This window comes from Amphiura filiformis, chromosome 7 (genome assembly GCF_039555335.1).
Source record: "Amphiura filiformis chromosome 7, Afil_fr2py, whole genome shotgun sequence".
Lineage (NCBI taxonomy): Eukaryota > Metazoa > Echinodermata > Ophiuroidea > Amphilepidida > Amphiuridae > Amphiura > Amphiura filiformis.
In genome coordinates, this window is record NC_092634.1 from 30,516,662 (window position 1) to 30,537,808 (window position 21,147).

Below are 21,147 nucleotides of genomic sequence, written 5' to 3' on the forward strand. Positions count from 1 at the left end.
TGGCGAAATTTAAAAGTTCTTGCAGACAAAATAGTTGATCTTGGTGTACTTACAGATCACTTAATCAGAAGCAAATAGATATTTCATGCTTCGAAACAGTTAAAAATTAGTTTGACATGCACAGTCGTAACACTACGTGCAGCAGGTCGAGATCAGCGCATATTGTACTAAGGGTCTTCATGGTCTTTGGGTGACAGATCGAATGGTGACAGAGTATGTGTTCGCAAAAAATATGGGGTCACAGCTGGTTGATCATCGAGACCACATTCGCCAACATGTAGGCCTAGTGACTTTTTCCCTGGCTCATCATATCATCGACTGTCCCGCCATACACAACCAAAGTTTCATGGTGCGGCACCGGTTGCGTCGCAGAGAGCGTTGGTCTTGAAACTTACAATCGTACCCGGGACTCGTACTCGACAATTTCCTCCCCAACGACAACGTTCAAGTTCTAGAGAATATCGGTCATTTTGTTGAGAAGAACAGCTTGAAAAGGAAAAAGTCAGCAGCGTAACAATAGTAGCCTATATCCACCATGTCCAACACTTTAGTCAACGAGTTTCAGAAGTGTGCGAAGGATTTGGGATGTCATATTGAAGATCTAGAATTCGCTCGCGCAATGGATAATAAGGATCCTTTACGAAGTCTACGCAATGAGTTTATATTTCCGAAGATACAGGACCTTCCAGGTGGTGAGTTGATTGCATTATTCTTTAAATTTGGAATTACTGGTTTCGTGAGAAAATTTGCTTAATATAGCATGGCAGTAACACACATTTATACTGCAGGTACTATCAGAAGTTTATCAGAGATCCCCGTAAAATGAGTAAGAATATTTATTTGATAGGAATGGCATTTAAAAGGGCATTTCGTGATCCACAGCATCACCCCCCCCCACTTTTCTCAAAAAAAGTTGAGATTTTTAAATCACTGGAAACCTCTGGCTATATAATGCTTATGTACAACTAAAATTCTTCCAGATTAATTCTTATAGCAAAGATATCATGAAATTTGAATTTCGTTCTGGTATACCAGAACCCAGAACAAAATTACAACACATTGTCTACGAAGCAGTGTGATGCACATAATCATGCGTAACTCGCAAACGCAAAATCGGAATCACTGAAATTTTGGGAATAAGCTTTTTTTCGTGGATATCTACTGCAAAATGTCATGAAAAGAGGATGCTAGGATCACGAAATACTCTTTTAGGTGAAGAATGAAATTAATACTATGTGATTTTTTTATATGAACAAAAAATAGTGGCAAAAAGGAACTGAGAAAACGACAGTGTTGATAAACACGAGCGCGTGAATCTCCTTTCAATGAAGCCTAAAAACGTGGTAAAGGCCCATCGGGTTGACTGGGCAAACTTTACACTCGGCCAACCCACAACATATCTGAGGGATTAAAAATGATTGTGTATTCCAATTATTGTCTACACATTATTGACATGGTTAACCCACAGATATTGGGTTAACCATGACAAGCCACAAGGTTTATCTGCAGTCACAGATTCAGATTCTCTGTTCAATGGGTCTCTGGTATAGTATGAATTTTATCTAGTGAGCTCTATGATCATGATGATATAGTATAAAATGTTGATGATTTAGTGTTGTCGCAAAATCGGAATCAAATGAAATTTTGGTAATAAGCTTTTTTTCGTGGATATCTACTGAAAAATGTCATAAAAAGATGATACTATGATCACGAAATCCTCCTTTAAGTAGGCTTAAAATATAATCAAGACAATTTTCACCGCTTTCCTCCAAACTTTACAGAGCTCCCAACTTGATATGTTTTCCAGATATAGAGCGGCCTTTAACTCCATAATCAGGGTAGTGGGTTTACTTCTTTTTTCTTTGGTTTTTTTTTTTTGGGGGGATGCTACATAATATCAAGAAATGCAATTTCACCACAAAATACCACGGTAAACAATGATGGCTTCTTAGGCTTGTTTTTGAATAATCAGAACGTGTGCAGTACGAATTACCAACAGGCAAAACAGTTTCACACATTTTTGTGAATTTGGCTTCAACTATATTTGTTCTTCTTTTCCAACATGTCCAATGAAAAATAAATTATGTTGTGCTGTTTTATGAAGAATAAAGATGTTTGTTTTGTTTGTTTGTTTATGTAGTCTTGGCACTGGAAAGGTTCTTATACAGGGTGTCTCAATAAAAATAGGCCCTGCGGATTTGGGGACGTAACTTAAAATGTCGGCAGTAAAATCAAAACTTTTTCACTCTCTTCAGCCTTTAGGTTGAATTGGTTTTTGATCGGGCAGTCCTCAATTACTTCGTCTGCCCTCTTCACCAATTATTTGTCCTGGTTGCAGGTGTGCTTAATTAGGTCGATTGTTACTATATGTAATCCCTGTCAATCATCTTTGCTTCTTTTCATTTTGCATGATCTGTTCTGGTCATTCGTCTTCAAACCTCTTACTTGTTAACTTGTGTGGGTCTGTCTCTCTGTTGATTTTTCGTTACTATCAGCAATGGCACCTGAATCAGATGGGACACCCAAACAGGAAACATTACCATGACCATGATTACAAATTTTTGACATTTTGTCCATATCGTTGAACAATAATGATAATAAAAGTCTACTTAATCCAAACACTGTGTCTCTTTCTTTTATTGAGGACTGTATGAATTAAACACTCTCTTCAGCCTTTAGGTTGAAGTGGTTTTTGATTGGGCAGTCCTCAATTACTTCGTCTGCCCTCTTCACCAATTATTTGTCCTGGTTGCAGGTGTGCTTAATTAGGTCGATTGTTACTATATGTAATCCCTGTCAATCATCTTTGCTTCTTTTCATTTTGCATGATCTGTTCTGGTCATTCGTCTTCAAACCTCTTACCGGTACTTGTTAACTTGTATGGGTCTGTCTCTCTGTTGATTTTTCCCCACCCACCCTTGTCCCACTTGTGGTCAAGTTTTGTTTACCATGTATGTCTTACCATTAATGTGTTGTCCGTGATTATTAGAGTGTAGTGTTTAGTGTAGTGTAGTTAGTTGGAGTCTGTAATTCTCATTTTGTCCATATCGTTGAACAATAATGATAATAAAAGTCTACTTAATCCAAACACTGTGTCTCTTTCTTTTATTGAGGACTGTATGAATTAAAAAAAGATTCAAAAACCATGACGTTTCTTCTTTAAATTTTTGCACAAAACATCAAAATCGGTTCACGCGTCACAGAGATAATTGGGATTCTACAAATAGACCCTGTTTTGGACCGTTCCAATGGGGCAATACACATTAAACACTAATGTGCTGCATTGTAGTTTATAATGGACAAAAAGAGATGAAGTTGCTGGGTACCAATTAAAAAAGATTAACCAATCATTTTATCTCTCAAGGAATGTTTTTTGCACCTTTCTGTTTGGGTTAACAATATTGAAAACATTTCTCAAGGAACAATATAGGGCCAATCGGTCACTTAAGTTTCACAGTCTACACATACATGACCAGAAAAACACGAACAAGGCTTCTTTCCTAAGAATGAATCTCACGAATGGCGGTAAGTGCCCCAAAAAACGCTAGTTTATGCGCAACTAGTGATTTTCAAAACAGCCTAAACAGGATTTACCCTTTTGAGCAAAAACATGTAGGCCTATATAGGAATATGGCGCATTTTAACAATAAATAAGCAGGATTTGTTTATCTGAAAGGAGCACCAATACAGGCTTTAAAAAGAATACACACTTTATGTGATTTCTTTATCATTTTCCATTATAATGTTTGAGTGATGGTCCTGGTGCAAATCAGTTAAGGAAGCACGCTTTGTGAATTAAATTAACCCTAAACCATGTAAAGCTATGTAAACGCATCAACTATAGCGGATCGCAATTCTCTCGATTCATTATCTGAAAAAAAAATCCTGGTCATGCATATGAACATTATGAAACTTAACTGACCCCATGGCCCTTTTGTTGCTTGAGAAATGTATGAACTATATTTATAGAAGGTATATTTTCACATATTTTTAACCCAAAAAAGATGTGAAAAACATTATTTGGGAGATTGGTTGATGTTTTTAACTCGTACCCGGCAAGACTGAGAGTTTACTCCATGTCTTTCTTCCATTCTAAACTACCTTGCAGCACATTATGTGTATTGCCCCATTTTGGAACGGTCCAAAAATGGGTATATTTGTACAATCCCAATTATCTCAGTGACGCGTGAACAGATTTTGCTGATTTGCGCACCATCTTAAAAAGGAAACGTCAAGGTTCTTGAATCTACAAAAAAGTTTTGATTTTACTGCCGAAATTTTAAGTTACGTCCCTTAATCCACTGGGCCTATTTTTATTGAGACACCCTGTACATTAACTTCCATGTACCTTTATTGTGGCTTTTTACACTAGACTAATAATGCATCCAATGATTATTGTGTACATGTAGACCATGTCGACAGTGTTTTTTAAAAGATAACTCACATTTTGTGATGAACTCATACCACAATTTCATGCAAAAATTTAGAAACAAGTATAGTATTTCTCCCGGGGGGGTTCTTCGAAAAAAATATTTACGGGGATGTGCCACGCAGACTTTTGGATGCTGACTTTCTCTTTACCTACTTTTTGCTGATTTTGCCACCCATCAGTATACCAATTTTCCACAAAAAAAACACCCAAAAGCACCCAAATTTGCCCTAATTGGGCGCTTTTAGGGGCACTTTTGCCAAAATGCACCCAATTGGGCGCATTGGTCTCCACTGAAAACCCACCCATTGATATACCAAAATTGCTGAAAAGGTACCCCAAAACCGTGGCACATCCCCGTATACCTTCAACCAGGGAGAACCCCCTCCGGGGTATTTCTTCACAGTAGACTTTGAATAAGGTAATACGTTTCGAATGAGATTTTTGGGTTAGTGTATAATGGGACCACATTTTCAAAGACATGTTTTCTGTGATAGAAGTTCCGACTATCATGACTATATGTTAAAAGATTCTCAGTATAGCAAACTTTTAAAACTGTATTTGTGTTATACCATCATGCAAAGAAGCGATTGAAGAGGAAGCCCCACCAGAGCAGTTCTTTTGGGGAAACCAAACTGACCTGCCTGGTTATTAAAGTAATCAGTGACAAGATTATCTATCAATTTGACAGGTGCTAATTGATACAGTAACATTAAAACATCAATCAGCTCTTGTCAAATTCAGAAATAACCCTGTCACTGATTAATTTGATAACCAGGCAGGTTGGTTCACCGTCTGCTCTGGTGGGGTTTAATGAGTCAAGACAACAATAAAGTATCACTTGTTTGACAGTCACATGTATAGTCTCCTCATATTTTCCGGACTCTGCAAATCCATCACTTTTCAACTCCGCAACATCTCGCGCAAACGTCGCGACGGTTTCTAGACACAGATTCTTGCCATCCCATCATTGGAGCTCTTGTACTCTCTCGTTTAGATTACGGCAATGCACTCATTTTGGGATCAAACCATGTGGACCTTGCCAAATTTTAACTTTTTCAAAACTGGGCTGTTAAACTCATTCACTGTGCCAACAAACGTAATCATGCCACACCATACCTAACCTGAGACAGTTACATTGGTTCTTGATCATACTTACACATTTCGTAGTGGCTTGCGCTCGTGTACAGATACTACCCGGCTTATTGGAACACAAAATTCATCCACGGAATCTCCAATCTGCTGCTGATACATCTTTTTATTTAAATACTATGCACCAAAGCGGGAACAAAATCCCAATTGCTCTGTGCACAGGCCTATAAACGAAAGTCCTTTCGTTAGGGGTAGGGGGTCAAATAGTCCGATTACGTTGGTAAAAAACAAGTAGTTAAAAAATCGGTTAAAGTTGATATTTTTAAAGATTTAATATAGGCCTATATATTTCAAATTTCGACATTGATGCTCCACAGTGGTTGCTTCAAAATGATTTTAAATCAAATCAGTATTAGATAATGAATGAATAAATTATATGAAAAAAGTGCATGAGGAGCCCATAGGTATGCAAGTGTATACGTTGCGAATATTTTCTAATTACAATGTCAAAAAATTAATGGCCAAGAACAGGCAAATACCGTATTTGAATTTCACTGCAATCAATTGACAAATAAATTTATGATGATCCCCGGAATTTTTATGTATACGTTTTTCTCATAGATTCACATGGATACTTGGTTCATAATCATGAGAAATACTCGTAAACATGAATAATTTTCTTTGTATATTTGCAATGACCCAGTTAGGTACCCAGGGTTAATTATAGCTAATAAATAAGTTTATTACTAAGTTACAGGTATACTTAGGACTATACATGTAATAAATTTAGAGATAATAAAAATATGGAATGACTTCCTCTTCATTTTTTTTTTTTTTTGGCAGTCAGCAAAAGTTTCAAAATTCACTCCCCATGACCATTTTGGCCGAGGATTATAGACCGAAGCAAATGTTATAAGTCCCGAGTTGATCTGAGTATAGGTTACAAAATTGTTGTACCTTGCATTAATTGTTGTACTAAACGTGATCAATAATGATTTATATCCTAGCATTGTCACATGCCCCCTCCACAACTCCATCCCCCATAGCAACGCCCCTAGAAAATACGGGTTGGATTTTTCGATATTTCACACTTATACGTTAAAGCAAAGGTTTCTATACAAAAACGATTCTCTTATCATCATGCGCACAGTTTCCAACTCACTACACGGTTGGATGCATAGCTTCGCAGAGCTGTGGAGCTTCTAGCTGAAAAATGGGTATCTTTGATTGGTTTTAGTAGAAACCTCAAGTGTTCCCTTCATCCAATCAGATTTTTTTTTTTTATATCAAACGAAAGCTAACACTTCCCCCTAAAAACACCTTTCATCATAGGTCAACAGATAACGCAATTTAATGTTACAACAAGGCGAATGTTGTAAATCTGTTGAATTTTTGACCAAAATATAGGTTTTAAAAGTCAAAACCATTTAAGTGCTCCTTACAATATTTGTCAAATTTTATGTCATTAAATGAAAAACCACACATATGCTGTCCATATACTGGCGTCACTTGAATGAGCAATGGCCAATTCTCTTTAAATTGCAAATCTTGTGCCAAAAGTTACTATTTTCGCATATTTTTGTCATATGGTTGTAAATGTAATGAACTATGACTTTGCTAAAGAGCGCTTACAAATCGATACGGTGTAAAAAATAGTTTATAAATTGCTTATAAGTAAAGAGAAAGTCACTAAAATTGCCATTTGGTATTTTTGAAATGAAAATTTTGGCAAAAACGAAGAAAATTTCAGTATTGACGAAGTTAAAGCCCCATTCAAATACATGTTTAGCTAATTTATATACTGTCAGATTCATGTAAATGCCTTATATTGTCTTAAATACACGGCTTTCGATCAAGCCACTATAGCAGGCTATGTTAACACATCTATACATGTAGGGCAATGACAAAGGTACCAAAATCTGAATTTTGATGATTTTTACAATCGTCCGGAGTAGTAAATCCCCTAATGGGCCTTTAACATGTTTAAGTTACCGTCTTGTTTATCGTTATGTCAAGTTGAGTACAATTTAGTTTGTTTCATTTTCAGTGGAGTTATCTTTGGTAGACAACCCTTCAGACGATTGCATCTATATGAGTGGGAATTCACTTGGTCTGCAACCTAAAGGCGTAAAACAATATTTGGAAACAGAACTCCAAAAGTGGGGAAAAATGTAAGTACTATATAGATTTTCTAGCAGTAATATATATAGTATACCTTAAAATATCCAAAATTTTGGTTTTGGTTAATTGAAAAAAAAGAAAGTCAAATTTTGATCCTTTTTGACCCAGAGGAGTCCAGAGGAGTATAAGTACCAGTGCATCATCCTCAGAACAACAGAGAACACCTTACACCGCAACCACCGTAACACAAATTATAATGCAATGATGCCCCCCGCCCGCTGCTGCTCAAATAAAAGACGTCTGTTAAAAACAAGTCGTTAAAAAAACGCGTCTTTAAAAAAATACATCTTCGGACTGACGGGGGTTCGGATTGACGGTGTTTCGGACTGACAGGGTGTCCCTATAAGCAATTTTGGCTCTCTGTTTCCCGGTAAACTTTAAGTACATTAATGAAAGTAAGAGATATCAGGCTTTACCTATATATGATTTAGCCTGAGGTATAACAAAAAATGATCCTGTCTTTATGGGCATAAAGAATACCCAAAACATCTTTGATTAATCATGTTGAGAATTCTATTTAATATCTTGCCAAAATTGAGAAGTAGTATACAGGGTGTATCAAAATGATTGGTAGTATGGTACCCACCAATTTTTATGTTTATTGAAAAGCCTGACTCTCCGGGCTGCCTCTTCCTAATATAACATTGGATACTTTTAAAATGTCCAGAATGAATAGTTTATGACATGTTTAACAATTAATCTGCCAATTATTTGGATCTTAGGTTGAATTTTGATGTGTCAGGCTCACCCATAGGCCTAATCAATGAAAAAAACTGATGGGTACCAATCATTTTGATACAGCTTATCACAATTCCAAAACAAATGTTATTACAAAACGTGCATAAATTCGAATTAATACCCATTTGCTGTGCCAGCTTATTAACACCCAAAAATATATGCAAAAGTTTGATTACTATGTTGAGCATACCTTTTAATCCCAATACCGTAAAAACTCGATAGTTAGCATATGTGGTTACTATCGAACGCTTTTGAAAACACGAAATTGTACCAAAGTCCGGCGCTTTACCAACTGAGCTAAAGGGGTTGAGACGCACATTTACAGGCTTTTGTTCGTATGATTTGCTAACCCCTTTACACTGGACGGGGCTCTTCATGTTCGCATGTTTAAAAGCGCTCGATAGTAAGCACATATGCTAACTATCGAGTTTTTACGGTATGTCCCCCTTTTTTTTTTCCTCAGAGGATCGCATGGGTATTTTGCTGGAGAAATTCCGTGGACAAGATGTGATGAAATGGTAACGGGAGACCTGGCCAAATTAGTCGGTAAGACATGCTAATTGTCATGCTTGTGCATCACGAAGTTTAGAAAATATCACCTCAAACCCCAATAAATTTGACATTAATAACAGAACAATGTTGCATGAAGTCCGCAATTGTGTCACCCACAAAACTCTCCATAAATCCGCCATTTTAGGCGAATTCACTACATTGTGAGCACCGTAATGTAAACTCATGAAAGCATATTTTTCTATGGGCCCTACACCATCAGTGACATGCGCAGCACATTGAAAGTGGGGGGGGGGGGGGACAGGTTATTCAGCAGTTCCCCCAAATGGAGTCTGATTAGGAGTGTAAACGAGCGGAATGACTGATTTCCCCATAATTTCCCCTAGTTCCCCAGAATGACCCCCTGCCCCCACCCCCACCCCCACCCCCGTCTTTGCGCACGCCACTGTACACCATCTGCCGACGCACCCCAATTAATATTTAGCCCGTGTGGTTTATGTACACCCCTTCCAGACTAGTCTTAGAAACTTGCGAAAAAATATTCCATGTCTGTATATTGTTGTTGTGTTCTTCGTAGGTGCTGAAAAAGAAGAGGTTGTTGTGATGAATGGCCTCTCAGTAAATCTGCATCTGCTAATGGTAGGTAATTGGTTCTTTAATTATTCAAAGTCTATATAATTCATTAATTTAATGCATGCTCTTAAACAAACAAAAATCGGTCACACAGATTAACTTTCCAATTATAAAGGATTAATGTCATGATGTAGCAACCGGAAAAAAATAACGTATCTGTAAATGAAATACACGTCTTTTAAGATCTTTTTGTCCTATATTGTCCTGTCAATAGGCTGTCACTCAATCATGCCCTGTGTTTGGTAGGAGGGTGGGGGTGTTGCAGGGTGGGGGTTGGGGAAGGGGTAAAATTACACGACTGACTGAAAGAGTCAGTGGCGTAGATTTCATTTCGACATTGGGGATGGGGTTGGAAAAAAAATTCTTGAAGTATAGTGAATGCAGCACCTTTTGGCGACATAGTAAGTTTATGGCACAAATGCGCGAGAAGCGCGCGAAAATTTTTAGCACATTTCACATGACGAAGCCAAATTGGTGAAATGTGTTGCAAAAGTGAAATAAATACTCGAGAAGCGCGCGAAAATTAAAAGCTATAAGAAATCTAATAAAATAAATAAATAAACTTTTGATTGTAATAGGCCTATGTAATTTTATTTTGTTTTTGTATTTCAGCCGAATTTGTCAAATTAAAACGAAAAATGTTTTGCTCGTTAGCCACATTGACCAAATATACTAATAAGCAATAAAATTAAATCATATAAACCAATAAAAAACATTAATTGTTTTTTTAGGTATCCTTCTACCGACCTACAAAACAGAGGCATAAAATTCTCATAGAAGAGCATTCTTTTCCATCTGATCTGGTAAGTATTATGGCATGATTTACAGATTTTATTTGAAATTGCTGACACAGTCATAATACCGTAATATACAATATTATAATAATTATTCATTTAAGGGTAGACGAGGTATTGTTGGTCGAAGCAACCTAAAAATCGATTTTTATTATCAAGATTAATATATTATTGAAAAATAACACTTTGATGTTTTGCAAAAGTTCATTCTATACCGTAATTCGTATACTGTTGTTGATGAGTTATGTACGTTTTACAAAAGTGTTGTTCTTTCAGCCCTCTTTACAACATAACTCAAGAATCGCATGACCTATAAAAGTATATCTGTGATATTTTAAGTCTTCTACACGCTAGCTATGAATTGAGCAATGCAGTTTTTGCCCAAGCTCGCTACCATTCGTAAGATGCTGTGAACTACCAAATCACAACAGTTTAAAATATTTAATAACCTTAAACATTGACTATAATCAAAAACTATCCATCATTGAATTAATACTACACTCTAAGAAATAAAGGTTCTATATATGTCCTCTCAGGAGAACCCTTCCTCTTGCATGTATAAAAAGGTTTTTTCATTTTGGAGAACCTTAATAAAAATTCTCTAAAGAACTGAAAACGGTTCTGTATATAACATTTGTAGGGCCATTTGCGATGGTTTTAGAAGCATTTTTGGTTCTTAAGAGAACTTCTAAGGGTTCTGCTGAGAGGACAACTTTAGAACCTTATTAACTTTATTAGAGATCAATTTCTTTATGATTTCTAACACATAATTCTAAAAAATTGCACTTTCAGACTTTCGTTATATTAAGGGACCGTTCATAAACACTTGTTAGGGGGGGGGACCTGATGCAATAAAATTCATCGCGAAAATTTTTCGGCCCCCTTATTTACGGATCTCAAACATTTTGGGCCCCCTTTTTTGACATGAATATTATGGGTCAACCCCATAGAAAAGCATATTCCCAGGAAAAATTGTGGTCATTTTTTCAGCCCCCCCCCCCCCTCCTTAGGAGGGTCAAAAAATGCCAGACCCCCTTTTGCATCAGGCCCCCTACTACGGTCCCTAAGCCCTACTGAATAAAAACAGCAACATTGCATCATTGAAACATCTGTTTTGTTCATAGTTTGCAGTCGAATCTCAACTCCGTTGGCATGGATATGATCCACAAGACAGCATTATACAAATCAAAGCTAAACCGGTAAGAACTAGAATTGCGCGGTTCGTTCGTAATTAAGGTGGCTTCCGCACAAAGGTGTGTAAATAAAAAAGGTTTGTAAATACATAAATATGCAATATGTAAATAAGCTCATTATTATTTATTATTTATAAATATGTAACTAACACGACACAAAATTATACAGCACATCAGGCCATCATATACTATCACAATACCAAGTTATAAGTTGATCGTTTATTGTGTTTAAGCTGCAGAATGGATAATGAAAATGTATAGGCAAAATATGCAAATCAGCTGATCAATATTCATAAATATGCAAATAACATGACACAAAACTATACAGCACATCATTCCACCATATCCAATCACCATACCAAGTTAGAAGTTGATCGGTTATTGCTTGGAGCTGCATATTGTATTAATGACTTTGCTTGCGCCCGGACATCCATGCAGCTAATCAAACAACCAGCCAACCAAACAAAGAATCGGACAGACAATAATTCGGGTGATAACATAAGCTCCACCATGTCCATAGGTGTAGGGGCCAAAGATTGAATGTGACTCTTCAATAAGGCTTAGTCTATTATATCTTACCATTTTTACTCTGTTTAAAAACAATGTTAAATTTTTAACATCGTTTTATCTATATTTTCGGTCGTCCGAAGGAAAAGACCTTATTGCATCACGAGTGGGGTGTTTCAGTGTGTGTGTCCTTCAAGAATTATGTAAGGCGTTTGGTTAAAATTTGGTCTCATATGAACAGTTCAAATCCTATTCGCCGTAGAAGTAGTGATGTAACTGATCAATTACCATAGCGACAGGTGAACATTCTTTAATGTATTGCCCTGCACTATAAGTAGACTGTACTCATCACCTGTCATGTCTGTGGATGTGTGCAATCATATCGCTCTTTTCGAAGACACTAATCGTACAGGTCTACTTTTATCAGCCCCTTGTTGAAAATCCTCCTATGCCACTGACTTACATACTGAGTGAACAATTTTACTCTCGGCCTTTGTGTAAATGAACTGATCCTTATCCTTATCCTGACCGGTATGTGCATGTGGTTTCTGTAGACAAGGGGCAGTCTTCAGTGAACGGCTCTTTTCAGAGTCACCAAAACCTTTATATTAGCAGATAGGCGAGATCTGCTTGTTCTCTGTTGACAAAGGGCAGTCTTCAGTGAACGGCTCTTTTCAGAGTCATCAGTAGGCAAGGGGCGGTCTACATGTCTCATTTTTAGGTACCGTCCTGAAGAAGTCAGAGCTACTCCTGACGAAAGCTTGACAGTTCTAAACTTGTCCGACGGCGAACCCGCTAAAAACCCACTAATTGTTATGAATTCCCGTTATGAAAAGCCTATCCCACAATTTATTACTGTTATATACAGGGCCAACACATTCTGAATACCTCAGATATTAATACATTACTTGAAGAAGAAGGAAACAGTATAGCTCTGGTGCTTCTCGGTGGTATTCAGTATTACACTGGGCAGTTATTTGACATCGCCAGTATTACTGCAGCAGCGCACGATAAGGTAAGTCAGCTTTTTATTAAATTAATGACCTTTGCAATTAAATTCGAGCTCATTTTTTGCACTACTTTAAATAACTTGACTAATGCTTGAAACTTGAAACATCTCATTTACTCATTATGAATTTTTAATTAAATTCGGCAAAATGCCATTTTTTGATTGTTTCCAAAGCTACAACTTTTGTTAATTAAAATGATTTTTCAAACATAGACTTTAGTGACCCAAAAAACATTTCCTTTTGGTTTTAATAGTTAAGGAACTTTCAAGGCTACTATTATACATCAAAAACCTTCAAACAAAACTATTTTATATTCATTTTAAGCTCAGATTTCTGGAAATTCCCTACGATTTCCTATAGAGGAAATATATGATATCTCCAGAAGGGAAGGCGGTATGAAGGTCAAACAACCACCAAAATGTGCATTTTTACCCATACTATAATGTCATGCCAATAACTCAATTTCAGCCACACACCGACATCGCCTGGTTAATAATTACATTATACTGCAGAGACACTGAAATGAATACCCGGGATCGATACACGTGAATGTGCTATGCAGACGATAAATCTTTGGATACCGGGGTAGAAAATGATGAATATCTCCCGTAATTGATTTAGTCTAAATAATCCAGATTTGGTTCCTTGCACTTGAACATATGTGTTCAACGGATATGATAGTCGTTAGCTAGCGTCTTGAGAAAGAAGCGTGCGTCTTGAACTCAAAAACTTCTGATTTTATAAGTGCCGAACTATAGCGCTCGTGGACATGTGGTGGAGGCAGTCTAAAAGCAGATGACCCATGGCGTATACATGCTCGCACACAGAGAGGTCAATTACCAGGCTATTGTCAGTAGCCTTAGTCCGATGTCCCTCGGCTCATTATGCGTCTCAAAACTATAAACAAGTCGGAACAAAATGGCCATGCGTGGCTGTGGATACAACATACCATGGCGATTTCTGCCATGAAGATATCGGGGCGATGACACTGTGATCCAGATGTGGATATAAGGGCTTTTGCAACTAAGCTCCTCATTTGTTTACCATTTCATTTTCTGTTAGGGATGTATGGTTGGGTTCGATTTAGGTCATGCTGTTGGCAACGTCCCACTTCATTTGCATAAATGGCAGGTGGATTTTGCTGTGTGGTGTTCATATAAGGTAAGCATGATGATGATGATGATGATGATGATGATGATGATGATGATGACGACGACGATGGTGAGGATGATGATGATGATGACGACGACGACGACGACGACGACGACGACGATGGTGAGGATGATGTTGATGACGATGGTGGTGTTGATGATGATGATGATGATGATGATGATGATGATGATGATGACTCATCAAATGGATTCTATGGCTAATGTTGCCGGCCAGTTTGAATTTTTTTTGCCAAAGCTGACGGCAACTTTAGCTACAGAATCCATTTTGATGCGATATCCCGAATAGCTACGAAGCTCAAGAATAAAACTTTCAACTCTTGGCGATGGCCAGTAATCCATCGCGACTGAGATTAAAATGTTCTTCGCGGATGTTGTAAAACTATAGCTCTAATTTAATTTCATTTGAGTGTACATCGATCTTGATAAAAGTATTTATGATATCATTAACATACAGTATGAATAGTAATGGACCTAAAATAGACCCTTAGTACACCACATAAAATGTTAATGTAACTGGATTTATATTAATGGTGACAAAATACTTTTTCCTATTATTTAATCTGGAAACCAATTTAATACATTTCCCCTAACCTAACTTGTAACAAGCAAAAAAATTACACACACACACACAATACTTAAGAAATAGTCATGCCTTTCAAAATAAATTCTAAATGTACAAAGTCGAACACGTTTCTTCAATATCCCCTGTTTAGTTTGATAAATATTTATTATGAAATAAACTCACTTTTATTTGTTTATATCAACAGTATTTGAATTCAGGGGCTGGTAGTCTTGCAGGTGCGTTCATGCACAAAAAGCATGCCTCCAATGATTTTCCAAAGTAAGTGTATAAAATGGTATCAATTTTGCAACAAATGAGTTTATGCACATTTTCTGTTCAGCTTTACCAAAAAGGTCTTCCTTCCTTTATTTATCATGTTAACACGCTTTATCTATCTTTCTTGCCGATCTTATCTCCCCTTATATTTTTTTCAACCTAGATTTCCTCTATATTATGAAATCTTGTTTGCATGTTTATAACTTCTCTTTGCAAAAACTGATTGAAGTTTGCAAAAACTGATTGAAGTTTGCAAAAACTGATTGATGTTTGCAAAACTTGATTGAAGTTTGCAAAAACTGATCGATGTTTGCAAAAACTTATCGAAGTTTGCAAAAACTTATCAAAAACTGATGGAAGTTTGCAAAAACTGGTGGAAGTTTGCAAAAACTGGTGGAAGTTTGCAAAAACTGGTGGAAGTTTGCAAAAACTGGTGGAAGTTTGCAAAAACTGGTGGAAGTTTGCACAAACTGGTGGATGTTTGCAAAAACTGGTGGAAGTTTGCAAAAACTGGTTGAAGTTTGCAAAAACTGATCGAAGTTTGCAAAAACTGATCGAAGTTTGCAAAAACTGATCGAAGTTTGCAAAAACTGATCGAAGTTTGCAAAAATCGAAGTTTGCAAAACTGATCGAAGTTTGCAAAACTTGATCGAAGTTTGCCAAAACTGATCGAAGTTTCCAAAACTGATCGAAGTTTGCAAAAACTGATCGAAGTTTGCAACAACGGATCGAAGTTTGCAACAACGGATCGAGAGTTTGCAACAACTGATCGAAGTTTGCAACAACTGATCGAAGTTTGCAACAACTGATCGAAGTTTGCAACAACTGATCGAAGTTTGCAAAAACTGATCGAAGTTTGCAGAAAAACTGATCGAAGTTTGCAAAAACTGATTGAATGTTTTCTTAGTCCATCGTCTTATCTTGCTGATGATGTCGAAGTGGGCTTTCTCATCTTGAAAATAATAATAATTATTGTCTATACCTTTCTTAATATGGAGCAATAAATTTATCATATTCATTTACTGTATTTCATTATAATTATTAAATAGGTTCCTCGGATGGTGGGGACACAAGAAACAAACGAGATTTGAGATGGGAAGCAGTAAGTTTACGTTATAAATCATTCCCAAAAAGAAAGTATCCAGTTTGATTTTGGTCCATAAGTCAAAGATGGGATCTACCAAAAGTATATTACAGATAAATTCGTCGCCCGCAAGACATAGTGGCGTATCACGAAAATGGCCATTTTGAGATAATCGCATCTGAAGTTTTTGCAACTTTTAACCGTTTGTCATACATTGCCTCGATTAAAATGTCCCCTTTTCTTGAATGGATATGAAAATATAAATATTTAAGTTACATTTAATGTATAAAATATATTGTTGTCATTCACCAATTAATTGTAATTAGTCATTAAACTTATACGCCAGTATGTCAAATTTTTTGAAAAATTATTCTCCATTCAAAATTGACATACGACACGTGGTACGCCAGTATGTCGAATAATAGTTATATTGGCCACACAGCCGCGGTATACCAAAATAGTGGTGTATGTCACATATTTGCGACATAGTGGTATGTCACTGATACGCCACTATGTCGCCCAAAACAAGGGGAATGTTGTACACAATAATTCCATTGAGTGAGATACGCCAAACCTAATTAGTGATAATACTTTATTAATTAATGACATGCATGTCTTGAAAGTTTGTCAGAATGTAGAGTTTTATACATAGATTATGAAACTGATCTTAACTCATTTTGTCAAAAATGGCTGATACGCCACTATGTCTTGGGGGGGCGACGAATTTATTCCGCACAGTTTGATACCTCATTTGTCCAAATCGATGCAGAATTGATGACACGGTGACCTTTTGAGTGCACATACCAAGGATTTTAAAGTTGCAGTAATTAAAAACATTCAGGATAAAAAAGAAAGAAAACAAAAAACAAAAACAAACAAACAAACAAAAAATGTTATGAAAATGTTATTGTAAGATATCTTTGCTTTTTGTTTTCATTTGTTTGCTATAATTATAATTTATTTCATACAGAGATGGATTTAACCCCAGGAATAGCCGGCTACCGAATCAGCAATCCTTCTGTTATGGCCTTATTACCTATCCGGGCCAGTCTGGACGTTAGTATATAATATGTGACTCCTCGCCACAACTGAGCCCGGATGTCGCCAATCATCATTTTTGAGATATTCAACCAAAATATTCTGCTTGAAATTAGCTTTAAAATGATGTATATCATGTCTATTATAATAGTACTTGACATTTAAGTAGTGAAAAATCAATAAAATAGTCAATAAATCCTTTCTTTCCTATTGTTTATTGTTAAGTTCGATGGAGCATATCTCAATAGTGGCACTGGCGACATCCGGGCTCAGTTGTGGCGAGGAGTCACATATTATATTTTCATTTACCATATTTCTCAGTAAAAACCCCAACACACCCCACCAACACCACACCCCACCCACGTACGCCACACCCACATAGGGCTACATACGTTTGATACAAAACTCTTTAATGACACAACAAAGTTGCCACTAACGTGCTTTTTCCAGATTTAGGTTCTCCACACAAAAAGTGTTATAGTGTTAGTATATGCCCTAATCAATATCATTTTAATTGGATTATCATGACGGTTAATTATTATAAGCCCTACTAGGTGATATAACACACGCCACCCATACCCTCACCATCAAGACACCCCCACACCCTCCTCTAGACCCCTACACACCCCGCGCACCAAAAACAATTGTGTCTCCTTGGTCTAACATAATGCACAGAAAACTCATGTGGTGATTTTTTTTAAATTTAATTTGTGCGAGTCATGATTATAATCCTTATAAATTTATTCATTTATTGCGACTCAGGTATTCAAGCAAACCTCCATGGAACAGTTGAGAAAGAAATCGAAATCACTGACTGGCTACCTCGAGTACCTCATTCAAATCAATTTTTCAAAGGTATGGTATAGTACCGGTATTCATTTCAAACGTAAAAAGATATTATTCAATTCAAGTCATTATTTATTTATCATGTTGTTTTTATACATGTCCAAATTTCAATTCAATGTTTGCATTTTTTTAAATAATTTTGGACAGGTATTTTTTTAACGAAAAACGGATTCAATGGTGAACTTTCCTATTATGGTACTTCGATTTTCGTAATGTTCCATCCACTAATCTGATTAGAAGATAAGTTCAAGTCAATTTCGGTATCATATTTTCTTTATTATGTCGGAATTTCAATTCAGTTCAATTCAATTGTTGTATTTTATAAGGGCATTTCGTTATCCACAGCATCATCCCCCCCCCCACTTTTCTCCAAAAAAGTTGAGATTTTATACCACTGAAAATGTTTATGTAGGCCTACAAATATTTTCTTGGAGATTAATTCGTGCAGCAAAAATATCGTAAAATTTGATTTACGTACACCAGAACGAAATTACAACATATTGTCTATGAAGCAATGTAATACACATAATCATGCATAACTCGTAACACAAAATCGGAATCAACAATTGGAAAATGTCATTAAAAGAGGATGCTATATATAGGATCACAAAATAATTGAAGACAGGCATTTTACGAAAGCATAGGCCTATGCATGGTGATTCAGTGTTGAAATTTAATACCATGGTGCCGCGATTGGGCCCGGAGAGGGGAAGAATCGGCTTTTTGATATAAGCATTATTTATGCCCAATAATTTTTAGGGGCCGGGCATGAACTAGAGCATGTTGCTATTTTGACCATGATAATTTAGGTTTTGGAAAAAATGACCAAAAGAAGTAGCAATGCAAAATACTATATCAAAGGGGAAGATTGGAATGTCATATTTCCCAGGGAAAGATCAGACAGCGTGTCAGACCATGGACCAAGGCATGGATAGTCTTTCCCCTGCCATCCAATATACCATGAATTAGTAGGACTACAACTGATATCTATCTAATGGTCAGTTTATACTATTATTTCCACATCTGTAATTTTTATGTATGGCTTTAATTCCTTTTTAGCCTCCAGATTACAGTGTTACGAATGGTCATCAGCACCATCCGTACATAGAAGTCATCACTCCAGCAGACCCAGAGAGAAGAGGTTCACAGTTGTCTTTGTATTTTCAAGTAGCATAGATGTCATTCACGAAGAACTCACCAAACGAGGTGTATGTGTAAGTCACATAGTTATGCATTTTTGTTTTCAAAACAATATGTTCCACTTGTAAAGATGTTCACGTAACACGATTTCTTCTATGAGCTGACGCAGAAGTACAGTATTTTCTACGTCCGCACTCACCTGGTTACAAAATAAATTGAACCAAAAGTATGTTTTTTTAATGTCTGAACTATGCAAGGCATTAACAGCTGCTATCAGTATGATAGTGCTGATGGGTTGGCGCCAAGATAGTTGTTAACCTCCCTTTTGAAGCTCATTCGATTCTGGTTAGAGGTAATTAATTGGGCCAGGTAGAGCATTCCATAGGTGAGCTGAGGATGGACCAGCAAAAAGAGGACACACCTTACAAGAAAATAGACAAGAAATAGATTTATACCCTCTTGTTTGCAAAATGACTCAGAAGGAGTTAAAATTAGTAACTTTGAAGTGTATGAATTTGATGAATAAGTTGCCAAAAATCATCTTTTGGTTAATACTAATAGTAAAATAGTGATGGTTTTTAAAAAAAAGGATGTTTGAATGAAAAAGCAGATTATATCAATAATAATTTTCAGGTGCCTTGGATAGCAACCGATAATATTATAACGTAATCCCAACATTTTTTTCTGCTTCTTATTTTAGTGTGATGAACGCAAACCCAACATAATACGAGTTGCGCCTGCTGCAATGTACAACAGTTTTGAAGATGTTTGGCGATTATGTCGAGCACTTCACCAGGCCATCAATTCTGCAATGACCAAATAAATAGGGATAATCAACAAGTATGGCATGTGGATGAAGTCTTAAAATTTTTCAATTTCCGACTATTGTTTAACCCAAAATGAAGGTGAATTTTGAGTATTTCATAGAAGGCCAATGAGCGCAAAATTGTGCAATTTTTAAAATGCTGTTAAACTTAAGTGCATAATGTCTGCACATGGGCGTAATGGAACTGTTATGTAGGAAACCAGGAGAGATTAGACTTTTAAAAAATGGGACTCAGAATTATAGTCCCGTGTGTAACCCAGTGGGCACACCTGACGTTGAAATCACGTTGAAATCACGTTGAAATTTCGACGTCGAAATTGATTTCGACGTTAAAATCAGGTAGAAATCACGTTGTATTTGCAAATGGACTTCAACCTGATGGAGTTCAACCTGATTTCAACCCGATTTCAACCTAGAGGTTAGTTGAAATCAGGTTGAAATTTCAACGTTGTATCGACGTTGAAATTTCAACCTGATTTCAACTAACCTCTAGGTTGAAATCAGGTTGAAATCAGGTTAGGTTGAAACTTCGACGTTGTATCAACGTTGATTCAACGTCGAAATCCTAACCTGTGCCCACTGGGTAATGCTAATTTTGTCATTTTGGACTGTCGCACATGGATACTAAAATATTGCGTGTTAAGTATGGAATTGTTAATGGATTTCAAGATGATGTACAGTAAATGATTAACAAATGCAAAGGGCATGAAAAAGTAAAAGTTTATGACTGTATTTATTGCTATTATATGAAAATAAATTTGTAACGGATTCTCAGAAGATGTAGCTGTCTGAAATATATGGTTGGGTGTCTCCCCCGTTTATTAGGATGTACTATTATATTATCATTGGTTAAAATTTGATACGTGCTTTAAAAGGGACGTGGTCCGATTTTTCATGTTCTGCTTCAGCGGTTTTGATATGAGAAGCAAAAATGGGTAATGGGTACCACAACTCTTCACGTTTTGGTTCACGTCTAATACCAAAATCTTAGTTTTTATGAAGAAAAAGGGAGAAAATTGGGGGGGGGGGTGAGGCTGTCACTCGATTCACACCCCTTTAAGAGTATTTATAAGACCGATGTAAATAAACAGAGTAAAAAATATAGTCTTGTCACAC

General features: G+C 36.5%; 1 protein-coding gene across 1 annotated transcript; it reads left to right on the forward strand.

The window, feature by feature from the left end:
• The first annotated feature begins 317 nt into the window (after nucleotides 1–317).
• On the forward strand, nucleotides 318–21,133 carry LOC140157008 (kynureninase-like). The gene is made up of 15 exons (XM_072180063.1): nucleotides 318–692; nucleotides 7,569–7,692; nucleotides 8,904–8,986; nucleotides 9,528–9,589; nucleotides 10,315–10,386; nucleotides 11,502–11,576; nucleotides 12,946–13,092; nucleotides 14,150–14,248; nucleotides 15,027–15,100; nucleotides 16,147–16,199; nucleotides 17,152–17,237; nucleotides 17,982–18,074; nucleotides 19,125–19,279; nucleotides 19,906–20,464; nucleotides 20,552–21,133. Exons 1-13 carry the CDS (start codon nucleotides 536–538, stop codon nucleotides 19,239–19,241), a joined length of 1,242 nt encoding a protein of 413 aa, XP_072036164.1. The 5' UTR covers nucleotides 318–535; the 3' UTR covers nucleotides 19,242–19,279; nucleotides 19,906–20,464; nucleotides 20,552–21,133.
• Nucleotides 21,134–21,147: the final 14 nt, after the last annotated feature.

Bases quoted from the DNA above. Each gene is read 5' to 3' on its own strand.
- LOC140157008 (XM_072180063.1), top strand. From the start codon at position 536: ATGTCCAACACTTTAGTCAACGAGTTTCAGAAGTGTGCGAAGGATTTG. The intron at 13,093-14,149 runs GTAAGTCAGCTT...ATTTTCTGTTAG, and splicing joins CTGCAGCAGCGCACGATAAG to GGATGTATGGTTGGGTTCGA. The intron at 17,238-17,981 runs GTTAGTATATAA...ATTGCGACTCAG, and splicing joins CTATCCGGGCCAGTCTGGAC to GTATTCAAGCAAACCTCCAT.